Source organism: Ascaphus truei, chromosome 11 (assembly GCF_040206685.1).
Source record: "Ascaphus truei isolate aAscTru1 chromosome 11, aAscTru1.hap1, whole genome shotgun sequence".
NCBI classification, from domain to species: domain Eukaryota; kingdom Metazoa; phylum Chordata; class Amphibia; order Anura; family Ascaphidae; genus Ascaphus; species Ascaphus truei.
The window spans coordinates 30,927,997-30,943,663 of NC_134493.1; the positions used below are offsets into that span (position 1 = coordinate 30,927,997).

At 48.6% G+C, this 15,667-nt stretch overlaps 2 protein-coding genes across 2 annotated transcripts in view; one reads left to right on the top strand and one right to left on the bottom strand.

The window, feature by feature from the left end:
- The window catches only part of FAM20C (FAM20C golgi associated secretory pathway kinase), a 112,302-nt gene that overhangs the window by 50,481 nt on the left and 46,154 nt on the right, over positions 1-15,667 (top strand). The gene's annotated exons all lie outside the window — the stretch shown is intronic.
- On the bottom strand, positions 7,683-9,584 carry LOC142463137 (uncharacterized). Its single transcript, XM_075565477.1, has one exon. The coding sequence runs from the start codon at positions 9,483-9,485 to the stop codon at positions 7,683-7,685; it is 1,803 nt and encodes a 600-aa protein (XP_075421592.1). The 5' UTR covers positions 9,486-9,584.

Here is a 15,667-nt window from a genome sequence, read left to right on the forward strand (position 1 = left end):
ACACACACACACACACACACACTCAGACTGACACACACACACTCAGACTGACACACATACACACACACACACAGTCATTCTGACACACACACACACACACTCAGTCTGACACACACACACTCACTCAGTCTGACACACACACACATACACACACACACACACAGTCAGTCAGTCTGACACACACACACACACACACACACACACACACACACACACACACACACACTCAGACTGACACACTCAGACTGACACACACACACTCAGACTGACACACACACACACACACACTCAGACTGACACACACACACACTCAGTCAGTCTGACACACACAAGCAACTTTGAGCAGAAGCAGCATCTCCCTTCTACCTCCGGTAGTTCACATGAAAAGTTCACAGAACAAGCCAACACCACAGATGACCCACCTCCCTCCTCCCCGCTCCCTCCTCCCCCCTCCTCCTCCCCCCTCCCTCCTCCCTCTCAGCTCACAGGCAGGAAGCAGTGAGGACTGCACGTGAGCTCCTAGGAGGGAGGAGGAGAGCGATGGGGGGAGAGCCCGGTTGGGAATCACTGCCCCAAGAACCACTCCTCTTATAGCCCCTCCCCCCCCCCCCCGAGCGCTGCTTACCAGCGCCGCCCTGGTGAATCTCGGGTCCTGCATCACCTCCTCGAAGGCCGCCATCTTCCCCTCCTACTCCAGTGGCTGCTGCGGCTCTGGACTTGGGGATGGGGCACAAGGGGGAATTGGGGCAAGGGGGAAGCAAGGGAGGCATGGAGAAGACACCACGTGCTCCATGCAGGAAGAGGCGGGCCTCGCTTTGCGAGCTCGTATAGAGCTTGCTGCGGGCCAAAAAAAAAAAATATTGGCAGCGTGCCAACACGCGGCAACCAATCAGGAGAGGGGGAGGTTTTGTTTTTTCCCTCCTTTCTTGCAGCGCATCGCGAGCGCGGTAAGCGGGCGATGGGATTTATCGAATGGCAGGGGGCCCGTGCGGCCGGGCCCCCTGACTCACGGGGAAGGACCAAATCATTTCGCGGGCCGGGCCGGACGTTCCCCACCCCTGCTGTAAGCGTTCATAAGCCACTTATCGAGCACTTATTGGCCAAAATGCCTACTGCAATTCAGTAAGCCTCGATAAGTGGGCGATAAAGGCAAGAATCGCCAGAATTTCATCCGTCATAAAAAAAATCGCCGGGTGAGTGGCTTTTTTTCTGCATCAGATTGATACTGGGGGGTCTCTGGAGCTGATATCCATTAATACCAGCACCGGAGACCCCCCGGCATGAACCCCATGCACTAAAAATACATTTACAGTCAACTTCATTAACTTAGCTGCTAACCGCTAAGGCAGTGAAGGGGTTAACCCCTCCCGCTACCCACCAAGGGCCAAATACCCCCTTCACCCACCCCCGCTACCCACAATAAACACTAATACCCACCTCCTCTATGCCCACATGATTGATACCAGAGACCGCGGGGGTCCTCAGGTGGTCCCCGCGGGTGTCTGTGGGCCCTCAGGTGCTCCCTGCGGATGTCTGGGGGCCCTCGGGCGGTCCCCATGGGTGTCAGGGCATCCTCAGGTGATCCCTGTGGGTGTCTGCGGGCCCTTGAGTGGTCCCCGCAGGTCCCCACTGGTCTGCGGTATCAATCCTGTGGCCAAAAGTTTTTTTGCAATACATTTAAATAAATACACCTCCCCCCCAACACATACTGTAATGGGCAAAATAACTATTATCCAGATATGGATAATAGCTCATTTGCCCATTATAAAATAAAACATTAGCCAGCCAGCATAAATAAAGTAAATAAAACTTTCTACTTACACCTGCCATCTTGAAGGGCGAACTCATCAGCATACTCCAAGTCCATGTCCTCTGTTGCCAGAAAGAATACTAGAAAAAATAAAATCTAATAGCCCCTAAACCCTTAATCACCTTAGAGGTTAATAACTGCTATAGTAATTAAGGGGTTAACACACCCTCCCCTGCTACCCACCCGGGAGGCCTAACCACCCACCCCAGGCCCACTATACCCACCCTCTACCCATTGATTGGCATAGTGGTACATCATACCCATATAATATGGGCATGATAAGCCATTATTGCAGTCAATGGTCACCCTAATAAAAAGCATGAAGGCCAAAAATACACAATAATAAAAGATATACACAAGCACCTAAACACCCCAATTCAAGAAATAAAAGTACTAGACAACCAATTCAATAAATAAATAAAAGCACTAGCCAACCAATCAATTTAATTAATAAATGCACTGACCAACAAAACAATTAATGAATTTAAACCAGTAGCCAACAAAACAAATAATTAATTTAAAACGCTAACCAATCCTAAAATGTACTAAAAACCAGCCATCCAAATTCACAACAATTGAATCCAAACAATAAAAACAAATAGAAAAAATGACAATTCAAAACAAGCATTTGCCAAAAAATGCATTGCCTGTCACTGTATTTATCTGTAAAAGGGGCAAAGATTAATACATTATCAGTCAATGGGCAATCACAAACATAAAAATAAATAAATACAATGAAAAAAAGACATTTACATACATTCAATATTTTACTTACCTATAGAAGTCTTCACCCTCCAAATCCCGTTGTACAGTATCTGCAATCTCTCGTACCGCGACATCATCACTAAAATACTAAAAAGAACCCAATGTGAACCTCTCAAAGTAAAAGATCACTTTTAATACGTACAATAATAAAATAGATGGCAACAATGCACAAGGAAATATTTTTTTAAAGAGAATAATCTCAACTAGAGTTTCATTGTGTCCATCTGCGGTCTGAGTGGACACCCCAGAATCCAGCATTTGATATAAAACAGTAGGATTTTTAAGAATTCGAACTCAAATTCCATATTAAATCCAAGCAACAGATTACAAATCAAAGAGACTTCCAATGTTGTATCTCCTGGAGTTTATACGGTGTGTGTGTGTGTATATATATACAGGCATACCCCGCTTTAAGGACACTCACTTTAAGTACACTCGCGAGTAAGTACATATCGCCCAATAGTCAAACGGCAGCTCACACATGCGCCTGTCAGCACGTCCTGAACAGCAATACCGGCTCCCTACCTGTACCGAAGCTGTGCGCAAGCGGGGAGACTATAGAGCCTGTTACAGATGCTTTATTTACATCAGTTATGCGCGTATATGATGATTGCAGTACAGTACATGCATCGATAAGTGGAAAAAAGGGAATGCTTCACTTTAAGTACATTTTCAGTTTACATACATGCTCCGGTCCCATTGCGTACGTTAATGCGGGGTATGCCTGTATATATATATATATATATATATAGCAAATGGAAATATTACTGTATGCTCATCTGCATGTCTTAGACAGGTCTGCAACCCCGCCTTTCACCATTATCACCCAGCACACAGCACTTCCACTGCAGCAAGGGATTCTGGGGAATGACATGCAAATGAGAACACAGTGCCACCTTTTGTCTCAAGTATATATATATATATATATATATATATATATATATATATGCAAATATAGCTGTATGCTCATCTGCATGTCTTAGGCAGGTCTGCAACCCCGCCTTTCCCCATTATCACCCAGCATACAGCACTTCCACTGCAGCAAGGGATTCTGGGAAATGACATGCAAATGAGCACACAGTGTCACTTTTTGCCTCAATAACCATTTTTAACATGGTTCCCTATAGGCTTAAGCTTGCTGCATGGTCACAGCTTTGAGCACAGCCAGGGTTAAGGTGCATACCCAGAAAACCACCCACAGACAGCTTTTTTTTTTTTTTTTTTTTTTTTTTATGCAAGCTCCATGATTGCCTTCTATTCATAGCATTGCTATGTATTGAAACACCAGAGCACCCGTACATTTTAGCTCAATATATGGGGTTTTATATATATATATATATATATATATATATATATATATATATTTTTTTTTGTTTTGAAAATTCTTTTATTATGCAGCGAATCTTTACAACAAGATTATAACAGTACATAAATCATTTTCCAAACGAAAAAAAAAAACCGCGACGTTAACAACGGCGCAGTGCATATCCCACACAACTCACATACATTTTTATTAATGGTTTCCCCAAAAGTAAAAAAACTGTGACAAACACGGCGGTGCAGTGCATTTATACGTATGCACCGCACCACAGACATGACATATCATACACACATTATCTCTAACTTTATTGCACAGAAAAACTTTTGGGGCGGGGGAGTAAGGGGGGGGTGGGGAGGGGGGTGTTTAGTCCTCCTCCTCAGGGCCGTCAAAGATGGAATAGTCCTTGAGCAGGCTGTGGAGCAGCCTGCGACAGTCCTGTACCGACATCCTCTTCCTCCCCTTGATCAAACGTTCCCTGGCGAATAGTAAAACGTCCTTGAAACAGCACATTAGACGCCAACCGGCTTCGATTGCGTCCTCTGTGTGTGTTCCTGTGAAAAGTCCGTGGAACACCGAGTAGTACGTGACGCACTTCCTCGGTATATAATCCTTTAAGTCAGTGTCCAGCGCGCGCAGCAAGGCCTGCGCAAAGGGGCAGTTCCAGAAGAGGTGTATGATGCTTTCCTCCACTGGGTTGCACCTGGGACAGTGCCTCACGAGGCTGAGTTTACTCTGGTACTTGTCCGCATTCACAGGGAGTCCCCCGTGTATGGCCTGCCAAGCAATGTCTTTGTGTTTGTTCATTAGTCTTTTCGATGCCACATTCCTCCACACCGTTCCAAAGGTGTTGGGGTGGAGACCTGGGACCGATTCCATGATGTCTTTAGCCCTGATCATTTTGTAGATGACCTTGGGCTTCCACAGGTCTGGTTTTACTCCCTCCAGATTGTTCTGCCTCACAAACTTCTTCACGTCCTTGTAGAACCAGGGCGTGCGCCAGCTGTAAGGGATGGAGCTGTCCCACTTGTCCCACCCCAGTGCTCTCCAGAGCGGCAGGAGTAGGAGGCGGGACATGGAGTAGCCAGAGGAGTCTTTGTCGCAGTCTCTCAGGGTGATCCGCACGCAGTTGCTTACAAAGAAGGCGCGCAGCATAGTGGGGATGTCAGGGATTCCTCTACCCCCCTTGTGCGGCTCTTTGTACATCACCTCGCGCTTTCCCCTCTCAAACTTGGCCCCCCAGACAAAGCGGAACACTGCCATGGAGATCTCCTGGCAGGTTCTGGTCGAAGGCGGGTATGCCTGGGCCACGTACTGCAGGACAGGGAGGGTCTCGTTCAGCAGTACCAGCTTTTTCCCCTCAATGGTGAGGGGTCTGAGGCGCCACAATCCGATCTTCTGCTTCACCTTGTTCAGCCTCTCGTTCCAGCTCTTCAGGGCAGCGGCCTCGCTCCCCACACCAAACCAGACTCCAAGGATTTGAATGAGGCCTGCTCTGATGGGGAAGGGGAGGGGGTCGGCAGTCAGGTTCCAAAGCCCAAATAGCTTGGTCTCTGACTTCCCGCAGTTGACTTTTGCTCCTGAAGCTTTCCCGAAATCCTCGCACGTCTGGACCAGCGTCTTCACCGACCGGCTATCTGCGCAGAAGATGGTGACGTCATCCATGTAGAGCGAGCACTTCACTTCGCGTCTCTGGGGTCCTGGCACGATGATCCCTCTGATATCTGCGTCTCGTCTGATGCACTGGGCGAAGAGCTCTATACAACAGACAAAAAGGAGAGGTGAAAGAGGGCAGCCCTGCCTAACCCCTGAGAGGACAGGGAAGGGGTTAGTCTTCCATCCGTTCACGATCGCCACACTGCAAATGTCAAGGTACATCAGGTTAACATAAGAACAGAACATCTCCCCCATCCCATACTCACGCAGCACCCTGCCCATGAAATCATGGGAGACACGGTCAAAGGCCTTCTCCTGATCAAGGGTGACCAGGGCCGCGTGTACACGGCGGTCTTTGATGTAGTGGACTGTGTCTCTGATTAGGGCGAGGCTGTCTGCGATCCTGCGTCCGGGGATGCCGCACGTCTGGTCTGGGTGGATGATCTGGCTGATGACCTTCTTCAGTCTGTTCGCTAGGACTTTTGCTAGGATCTTGTAGTCCGCATTCAGGAGGGAGATGGGACGCCAGTTCTTGAGGTCGCACCTCTCCCCCTTCCGTTTGTACAAGAGCGTCAGCATTCCTTCCCTCAGCGTTGGGGGCATCCTACCTTCTGCTTCCATTTCCCTGTAAAGCTCGAGCAGGTCCGGGCCGATCAGGTCCCACAGCTTCGTGTATAACTCAGCTGGGATACCATCTCCGCCCGGCGTCCTACCCTTCTTAAAGGATTTGGTTGCAGCGTGGAGCTCCTCCAGCGTCAGGGGGGCGTTCATGGCTGCTTTTCCTGCCGGGTCGATGGTGTTTGTAATCCCTGACAGGAATTTGTCAGCCTGGTCTCGGTCTGATGCTTTTGGGGAGTAGAGGTCTTCATAGAAATCTTTCACGACTCCCATGACTTCCTCCTTCCCCTGCTGCACGTTGCCATCTTTGTCTCGCAGCTCCCTCAGGGGCATGTGGGCAGAGTGGAGTTTCTTGAAGAAGAAGGCATTGCATTTCTCCCCCCTCTCAAGGTTCTCCACCTTGGAACGGAAGATGATTCGTCTGGATTCCTCCTCAAAGTGCTTTTGCAGGCTCTCCTTGGTTTCCTCCAGGTCGTCATCCACGTTCCATCCACAGCGTTTGAGGTCATGCAGGGACTGCAGCTTGCGCTGCAGGCCCTCGAACTCCCCCTTCCTCTCACACGCCAGGCGTCTGCCCTTTGCCTGCAGGAAGCAACGGATCCTTATCTTCGTGAATTCCCACCACTCTGCAGTGCTGGGGAAACAGGCCTTTTCTTCTTTCCATGCTGTGTATGCTGTTCTCAGCTCCTCCATGATCTCCTCCCTTTCCAGCAGTGCGCAGTTCAGCTTCCAGGATCCTGGCCCTCTGGGGAAACCTCCTCCCAGGCGCCCCTGGAGATGAATGGCTCTGTGGTCAGAGAAATGTACTGCGACCATGGAGTGCTGTCTGTGCTGTACCTGCTTGGTGGTCAACAGGAAGTCAATCCGAGAACGCACGGAACCATTTGGGTGGCACCAAGAGTAGTTTGCGGCGCCTGCTCCCATAGATCCTACCACGTCCTTCAGGGATGCCTCCCCAATCATCGCCATGAGTAGCCTGGACGTCACATCTATCTTTGCTGATTTGCTGGGGGGCACGCGCCCCCCCACCTCAATCGTGCAGTTGAAATCCCCACCCATCACCACTGCCCTGGAGGTTGCGAGCCAAGGACGAAGGTGCTGGAAAAGTTCCAAGCGCTCATTTCTCCGGGGGGCGGCGTACACATTGATGAGCCTAATCGGCTCCCCTGCCCACGAACCGTCTACGACCAGTAGTCTGCCGCAGACGAGTTCATTGACAGAATCAACAGTGAAACATCCCCCCCGGATCAAAATGGCTACACCCGCGTTCCTGCACCCGTTCCCCCCAGACCAGTAGGAGGGGCCGTGAGACCACTGCCCGCTCAGGTGCCTGTAGGATCGAGAAAAAGGTAAGGCACATTCCTGTAGCATATACACATCACATTTCTGTAAAGAAAGGAATGTTAGTACTCTGGCACGTCTCATCCGCTCTCCTATGCTCCTTACGTTAATGGAGAAAATGTTAAAAGACGCCATTAGTTTGGGGATAAAGGGTTGGACAGACTTGCAGTGATACTAGTTACCATCCTCACTGGCGTGGGTGGTCTTGTTGATCTCCTCGCACAGCTGGTCTAGCAGATCCATGGTTTGCCCAAGGTTGTCATGGAGGAGGAGGGTCTCTGCTGCCTCTCGCCCCTCTCTTATGAGCTCTTCCACGGTCACTTGTGTCTCGCTAGGTGGCTGTTCTAAAATGGCCGCCTGCTCCTCTGCAATGGCTGCCTCCTGCATCTCTGCTTCCTCCTCCTCCAGGTCGCTTTCAAGGTCACTGTCAGCGTCGCTGGAAGTGGGTGAGTCGCCGATTTGCATTTGGGCTCTCTTCTGCTCCAGCCCCTGGTGCGGGCTATCCGTCTCAGGGGCTCTCCTCTTTATTCCCTGCTTCTCCGTTCCGGTCTGGGCTATGGGGGCGGTATCTGTAGCAAGGGAGGAAGAGGGAGGAGGTGCAACAGCCTCGGGGCTGGGGAGAGGTGTTACAGAGGGAGGGGCTGCAGCCTCATGGAGCGTGGGGGGGGCTGCAGTGGAGGGTTGGGAGGAGGGGGCAAGGGGTGGTGGGTGGGCGGGGAGGGTTGGGGTAGGGGGGAGGGTGGGGGTTGCAGCAGCAGTGGGTGTGGGAGGGAGTGTTGCTGCAGGGGTGAGGGTGGGAAGGGGTGGGGTGGGGGCTGCTACTGAAGGGGCAGCGGGCTCAGGAGCCGCAGCGGGCGCTGCTTGGGTGGCCTCCTTTTCCCTTTGCTCCTTCTGATACTTACCCCCTTGTGCCTTTACGGGTTGGTTTGCAGGGGGCTTCTTGGCTGCCTTCTGGGTTGCTGTCAGGGGCGCGCCCGGTGTTGCGCCTTTCGCCGCAGCCTCTGCGTAGCTCCTGACCCTCAGCTGGCAGTCCCGGAACATGTGGGTTGTCTCTCCGCACAGGTCACAGGTTTTCTGGCGGGGACAATCCTTAGTTTCGTGTCCGGTGTTCTTGCAGTTTCTGCAGGCTTTCAGGGTGCACTGTTTCCACTGATGCCCCAGGTTCCCGCAATTACCGCAGGTCTGGGGCTGGTCAGGGTAAAAGATCCTCCCTGAGCTGCCCGCAAGTGAAAAACTGGGAGGGAGGTGGTGCAGCCGATCTGCCGCTTCTGGATTTGGCCACAAGCGAACTACCATGCTCCACTTTCCCACCCAGTACCCCAACTTGTCCTTGATCCTGCTCGGCTCCTTCACCACGGTGCAAGAGCGCCGCAGAAAGGTAGCAATATCCTTTCCAGGGATATGGGGGTTCCTCACCGTCACAGTGATCCTCTTCTCGTCCCTCTGGATAGGGCAGTTCACGTCGAACTCTGAGAAGGGGACCTCCTGTTTCAGGGTCTGGAAAGCCTCCCAGTACCTCCTGCAGGCTCCCGCCGTGGCGAATGTGACGAAAAACAGGCCACCCCTGAGGTCCTGGATGCTCAGGATCTCGTCCGGAGTAAAGCCTGCTTTGCTCACCAGCTCCTTGGCAAAGGTCTCAGCGTCCAATAGAGGGCGCTGTCCGTCGACCTCCCTCAGCTGCATCACCACTGTCTGCCTCATCCAGGGTTCCAGGCGGGGGATCCTCCTGTTGCTGCTGCTCCCAGCTCCAGGGTTGGAGCTGGGGCCGCCGCTGCTGGTGCTGGCAGTGGGGGTGAGGCCGCTGGGGGTGGCAACGTCGCCTGAGCCGCTGGAGCTGGTTGCCGCTGGGCCTCCTCCGTCCGTCTCCTGGCTGCTGGGGACCATCTCTGGGGGTGCCGTGTGCTTCTCCTTCTTTGTCATCTTCTTCTTCTTCTCCTTGTGCAGGGTGGTCCCGGCGGGCTCCATGGCGACCTCCATCCTCTTGATCTTAGCCAAAAACCCACCCACAGACAGCTGTTTCGACCTTGATGGGTCTCATCAGTGTGGGGTTGATTTTACTGGGATGCAAGAGAGGCTTATGGGATAGGCCAAACCATAATACTGAGTTAAGTTATGGTGAGTAAAAAAAGTGACAAAAACCCTCCACAGGAAAGCAAATATGCAAATATAGCTGTATGCTCATCTGCATGTCTTAGGCAGGTCTGCAACCCCGCCTTTCCCCATTATCACCCAGCATACAGCACTTCCACTGCAGCAAGGGATTCTGGGAAATGACATGCAAATGAGCACACAGTGTCACTTTTTGCCTCAATAACCATTTTTAACATGGTTCCCTATAGGCTTAAGCTTGCTGCATGGTCACAGCTTTGAGCACAGCCAGGGTTAAGGTGCATACCCAGAAAACCACCCACAGACAGCTGTTTCGACCTTGATGGGTCTCATCAGTGTGGGGTTGATTTTACTGGGATGCAAGAGAGGCTTATGGGATAGGCCAAACCATAATACTGAGTTAAGTTATGGTGAGTAAAAAAAGTGACAAAAACCCTCCACAGGAAAGCAAATATGCAAATATAGCTGTATGCTCATCTGCATGTCTTAGGCAGGTCTGCAACCCCGCCTTTCCCCATTATCACCCAGCATACAGCACTTCCACTGCAGCAAGGGATTCTGGGAAATGACATGCAAATGAGCACACAGTGTCACTTTTTGCCTCAATAACCATTTTTAACATGGTTCCCTATAGGCTTAAGCTTGCTGCATGGTCACAGCTTTGAGCACAGCCAGGGTTAAGGTGCATACCCAGAAAACCACCCACAGACAGCTGTTTCGACCTTGATGGGTCTCATCAGTGTGGGGTTGATTTTACTGGGATGCAAGAGAGGCTTATGGGATAGGCCAAACCATAATACTGAGTTAAGTTATGGTGAGTAAAAAAAGTGACAAAAACCCTCCACAGGAAAGCAAATATGCAAATATAGCTGTATGCTCATCTGCATGTCTTAGGCAGGTCTGCAACCCCGCCTTTCCCCATTATCACCCAGCATACAGCACTTCCACTGCAGCAAGGGATTCTGGGAAATGACATGCAAATGAGCACACAGTGTCACTTTTTGCCTCAATAACCATTTTTAACATGGTTCCCTATAGGCTTAAGCTTGCTGCATGGTCACAGCTTTGAGCACAGCCAGGGTTAAGGTGCATACCCAGAAAACCACCCACAGACAGCTGTTTCGACCTTGATGGGTCTCATCAGTGTGGGGTTGATTTTACTGGGATGCAAGAGAGGCTTATGGGATAGGCCAAACCATAATACTGAGTTAAGTTATGGTGAGTAAAAAAAGTGACAAAAACCCTCCACAGGAAAGCAAATATGCAAATATAGCTGTATGCTCATCTGCATGTCTTAGGCAGGTCTGCAACCCCGCCTTTCCCCATTATCACCCAGCATACAGCACTTCCACTGCAGCAAGGGATTCTGGGAAATGACATGCAAATGAGCACACAGTGTCACTTTTTGCCTCAATAACCATTTTTAACATGGTTCCCTATAGGCTTAAGCTTGCTGCATGGTCACAGCTTTGAGCACAGCCAGGGTTAAGGTGCATACCCAGAAAACCACCCACAGACTGTTTCGACCTTGATGGGTCTCATCAGTGTGGGGTTGATTTTACTGGGATGCAAGAGAGGCTTATGGGATAGGCCAAACCATAATACTGAGTTAAGTTATGGTGAGTAAAAAAAGTGACAAAAACCCTCCACAGGAAAGCAAATATGCAAATATAGCTGTATGCTCATCTGCATGTCTTAGGCAGGTCTGCAACCCCGCCTTTCCCCATTATCACCCAGCATACAGCACTTCCACTGCAGCAAGGGATTCTGGGAAATGACATGCAAATGAGCACACAGTGTCACTTTTTGCCTCAATAACCATTTTTAACATGGTTCCCTATAGGCTTAAGCTTGCTGCATGGTCACAGCTTTGAGCACAGCCAGGGTTAAGGTGCATACCCAGAAAACCACCCACAGACAGCTGTTTCGACCTTGATGGGTCTCATCAGTGTGGGGTTGATTTTACTGGGATGCAAGAGAGGCTTATGGGATAGGCCAAACCATAATACTGAGTTAAGTTATGGTGAGTAAAAAAAGTGACAAAAACCCTCCACAGGAAAGCAAATATGCAAATATAGCTGTATGCTCATCTGCATGTCTTAGGCAGGTCTGCAACCCCGCCTTTCCCCATTATCACCCAGCATACAGCACTTCCACTGCAGCAAGGGATTCTGGGAAATGACATGCAAATGAGCACACAGTGTCACTTTTTGCCTCAATATATATATATATATATATATATATATATATCCTCAAATAAAATCCAGGGGATTGCGCGAGGCCTCTGCAAATTCCCTTGTCTTCGGCGACACGTCGCCATTGCAATGCGGCGTGAAATTATGCTGCAGGGTTCCATGACATCACGTTGTCATGGCAATGTGACGTGATCCCTGGCGTCATTTTGACGCCGGATACAGGGTTAGGAGCAGGGGGGAGAGCTGGCAGAGAGGGAGAGCAGGCAGGGGGGGGGGGGGGGAACAGCGGGGAAAGTTTGCACACCCCTGGTCGCAAGCACCTTATGAGGAATGGGGTATGGTGTCAGACCCAACAGGATCAGAACCCACTCAACCTGTTATTCACGACACCAGCTCTAGAAGTGTGAGCTAAACCAGCTAATGGCTAGCACCACTGTCACAGTAAACTTTTGAGCTCTACTATTGAGTGTCCATACCTGTACTGGGAGGATCTGCTATCTATCGATCGATCTATAGATATATATTTACATTTGCAGAAACATGCCCACTGCACATGTCTACTTCTTTGCTAATACATGAAATATCTGCTGCTTTGTTCTATTTTTATGTATAAAATGTATATAAATTCCCCACTACTTCATTTTGTACCACAGATAATGATATCCTCCCAGATTGATTCTTCCAGATGAACCTGCAATTGCTTTGACTTTGTGCCAGCACAGGCTTCTCACAGCGCTGCCCTGCACCGGATGACATTTACTTGATACATTTATCTTCATTAGAAGCAGACGTGCCATTATAAGTTCATTTTTATCAATGTAATTGAATTCAGAATGTGTGCTTTATAGACATTTTCACTTTAAAATGGACAGATAGCCCCATAGCTTTTTGCCTTTGCCCATGTCAAGTCCATGAAATCTGTCATCTTGTCTCCCAGCCTCCCGGGGATTCACTAATACACTCTTTCCTTCGCCTGAACTTCAAAGATGAAAAATGATACACAAAGATGTTTCAGGAAAAGTGTCTAAAACACAAAAGAAGTAGCTTATGCAACAGCCGTCTATAGGGAGATATTTCAATACCAAGGATAGAGGAAGCACTTTAATACATAACAACAATCTCTTGTTTCAGAGCAACCTCATAGGAATACATTGTTTAATGATAGGCTTTGTGGGATTACAGCTTATTTTAGGCATCGCCATTGACATTTATATATTCTGTTGAGCTATTGTTTGATACAGCACTTGAGTACATCCAGGGGAGAATTCCCTTATAAGCATGTCTTACCTTAACCACAAGCCTGCCTTTTTACAGGCCTTTTGGGAGGTAATGCTTCGGCAGAAGAAAAGAGCGCATTTTTCAACCACTGATCTAAGATTTTTTTAATCTCATATCAGCATCAAGCTCCATCCCCTCTGTCGTCATGCACCGTTGTAATATACCCTTCTAAATAATATATTTTTTTATCATGTAGGGTTTATAGTACAATTATGCGTACTGTAGTAATACTTGCCCCTGAACCTATGCGGTTTGCCAGGGGTGGGTGACATAGAACGGCTTCTTCTTGCGGTTATATGGATCTATGCTTGGGAGCCGGGTCACTTTTATTCCAGAGTTATTACTTCTGGGAACTGCTTTTATGCGAAAAAGACGGATTCAGCTACGGGGTCCTGCATTTTAGATTTTCTTAGGCCAATCCCACATACTTTGTCAATTAACTAAATGTTGCAGTGTAAGTTGCATTTTTGCTTTAAAGTTATTGCAGAGAATACTAACAAGGTCAAGTGTGTTCCAGCTGAGAACGTTGAAATCATCGTTGAACAATTAATAGTGTAACTTTTCCCCACAGACTGCACTTTAATATTGGATACAACTAGATCAACGGCAACTACAAAGCTCATGTACTGCAAAATATAACTGCAGATTTGCAAATTATACTTTACAGCCTGGTTTCATATAATGATTATAATAAGAGTTCAGAGGCAGAAGCACGTGTGGTCTTGTTAGATGCAGGGATAGTCATTTTCAGCTAGCACAGTTCTTCATTCTTTCCCCACATACTGTAGCTCTGAATCACTGTGAATAAAAGCAACATTTAATTGCTTTTAGTGCAGAAACTTTGAAAGAACATTGTGTTTATAATTCTTTAGTCGTACATTGAATTTATGTTGTGGTGCGTGTATTAGAACAGCACAGGGACCCTCCAGCTGTCTCTGTACGTTCTCCCTACTTAGCACTTAGACTGTAAGCTGTTTGGGACAGGAACTCCTTTTCCTAATGGTTACTCCTGCCTGTAGCGCTTAGTCCCATTATGTCTCCTATTATTGTCACATGTACTACTGCTGTGAAGCGCTGTGAACATGGATGGCCCTAAACAAATAAATATATACATACTGTACATGAATATGATACAGGGGACACTGACTTCACATTGCATTATAGAGCAGGACGCTCCAGCATCACACGGGTTAAGTCCGATGGCGACCAGTTCTTCACCGTAGGGTCCATCTCCATAACGCCTAAACTACTGAAATGAATGGTGTAACTAGTATGAAGGAAACCTAGCTGCACACAGGCGGTTTGAACAAGCGCTCGCAATTAATTTGTTTTCCGTTTAGCGGAGATGTGCACAGGGGCCGCAGCAGAAGCTGCTGTCATTAGTCGCCAACTTCTAACATCACCAGCGGCGTATTTCAGAATCCGCCGCCCCTAAACACGTAGCTGTTGCGGCCGCCTCCGTACCTGCTGCCACATCCACTTTCTGAGCCGCAGCATGGCAACGAGGCGCCGTGACGTCACGTTGGTGACGATGACGCTGCAGTTCAGAAGGAGGCGACCGCAACAGATAAAATGACTTCCCATCACGCCCGATAGGCCCAATGGCACGGCAAAAGTATATGGAGGCGGACATTTTTGCCGCCCCCAAATATTGCCGCCCTAGGCCCGGGCTTAATGGGAAATCCGCTACAGAACATCACTTATGTAGGCCATGTAGCAATCAGTACTTTCTTCTTCATTGAAAGTAAAATGTCCTTTAATGCATCACATTAAAACATAGTATCAGTTAGATGGCTCCACACATGGGGGGGCATACAATCTGCAAAACACTCCCAGTTGGGGGCTGCCCTTGCGTTCGGCGCTTAGAACCTTCCCTACAACCTGCGCAGACACAATGATACTGTGTATCATATTACTGCACTGCTGCCTTTAACTCCTTTAATGTATTGCAAAGCTCCGCTGGTCCTTTTGGCAATGAAGGGGTTATTTGAGATGGGTAACTCACTATAACATGGTTAGGTGGCCCCAGAGGAAGGTAGCCCTGCCTTTGCCTGTAGAACATTGTGTGCTGTAGGGCTGTTGTGCCTGCGATTAGAGCGCTACTTCTAAGGAAGATGTGGGGAGGTGCGTGCAGTTACTGACTGTTCCTCAAGCCCACCCTGTAATTACCTTCTAATAACACACACGCAGAAAGTATAACTCTGCAAATACTCCTCTTGCTGCTATAAATACTGTAACCATGGGCAAACTGCTGCCATACGTGAACAAAGAAATAAGTGCGCATCCCAAAAAACAACCCAATTGTGTTAAAAGATCAATATCTAAAAGTGATACCACTGACTAGTGTAAACCCTCCTTATTATATTATATTTAAACAATGGTTTCAGGCACAACCCTACTGTGGAAGTGACAAGAAATTGGTAAAACCATACAAAACCGTTGGTATGTTGCGTATGCTGCTATAGTGACAGAGTGACTCAGCACTCTCAAGAACTAGAGACAAAAGACAAAAAAACAAGCGCAAAACGCAAATGGTGAAGTATATCAAAACCTATTTAGTGTTAAAAAAGGGTAAGT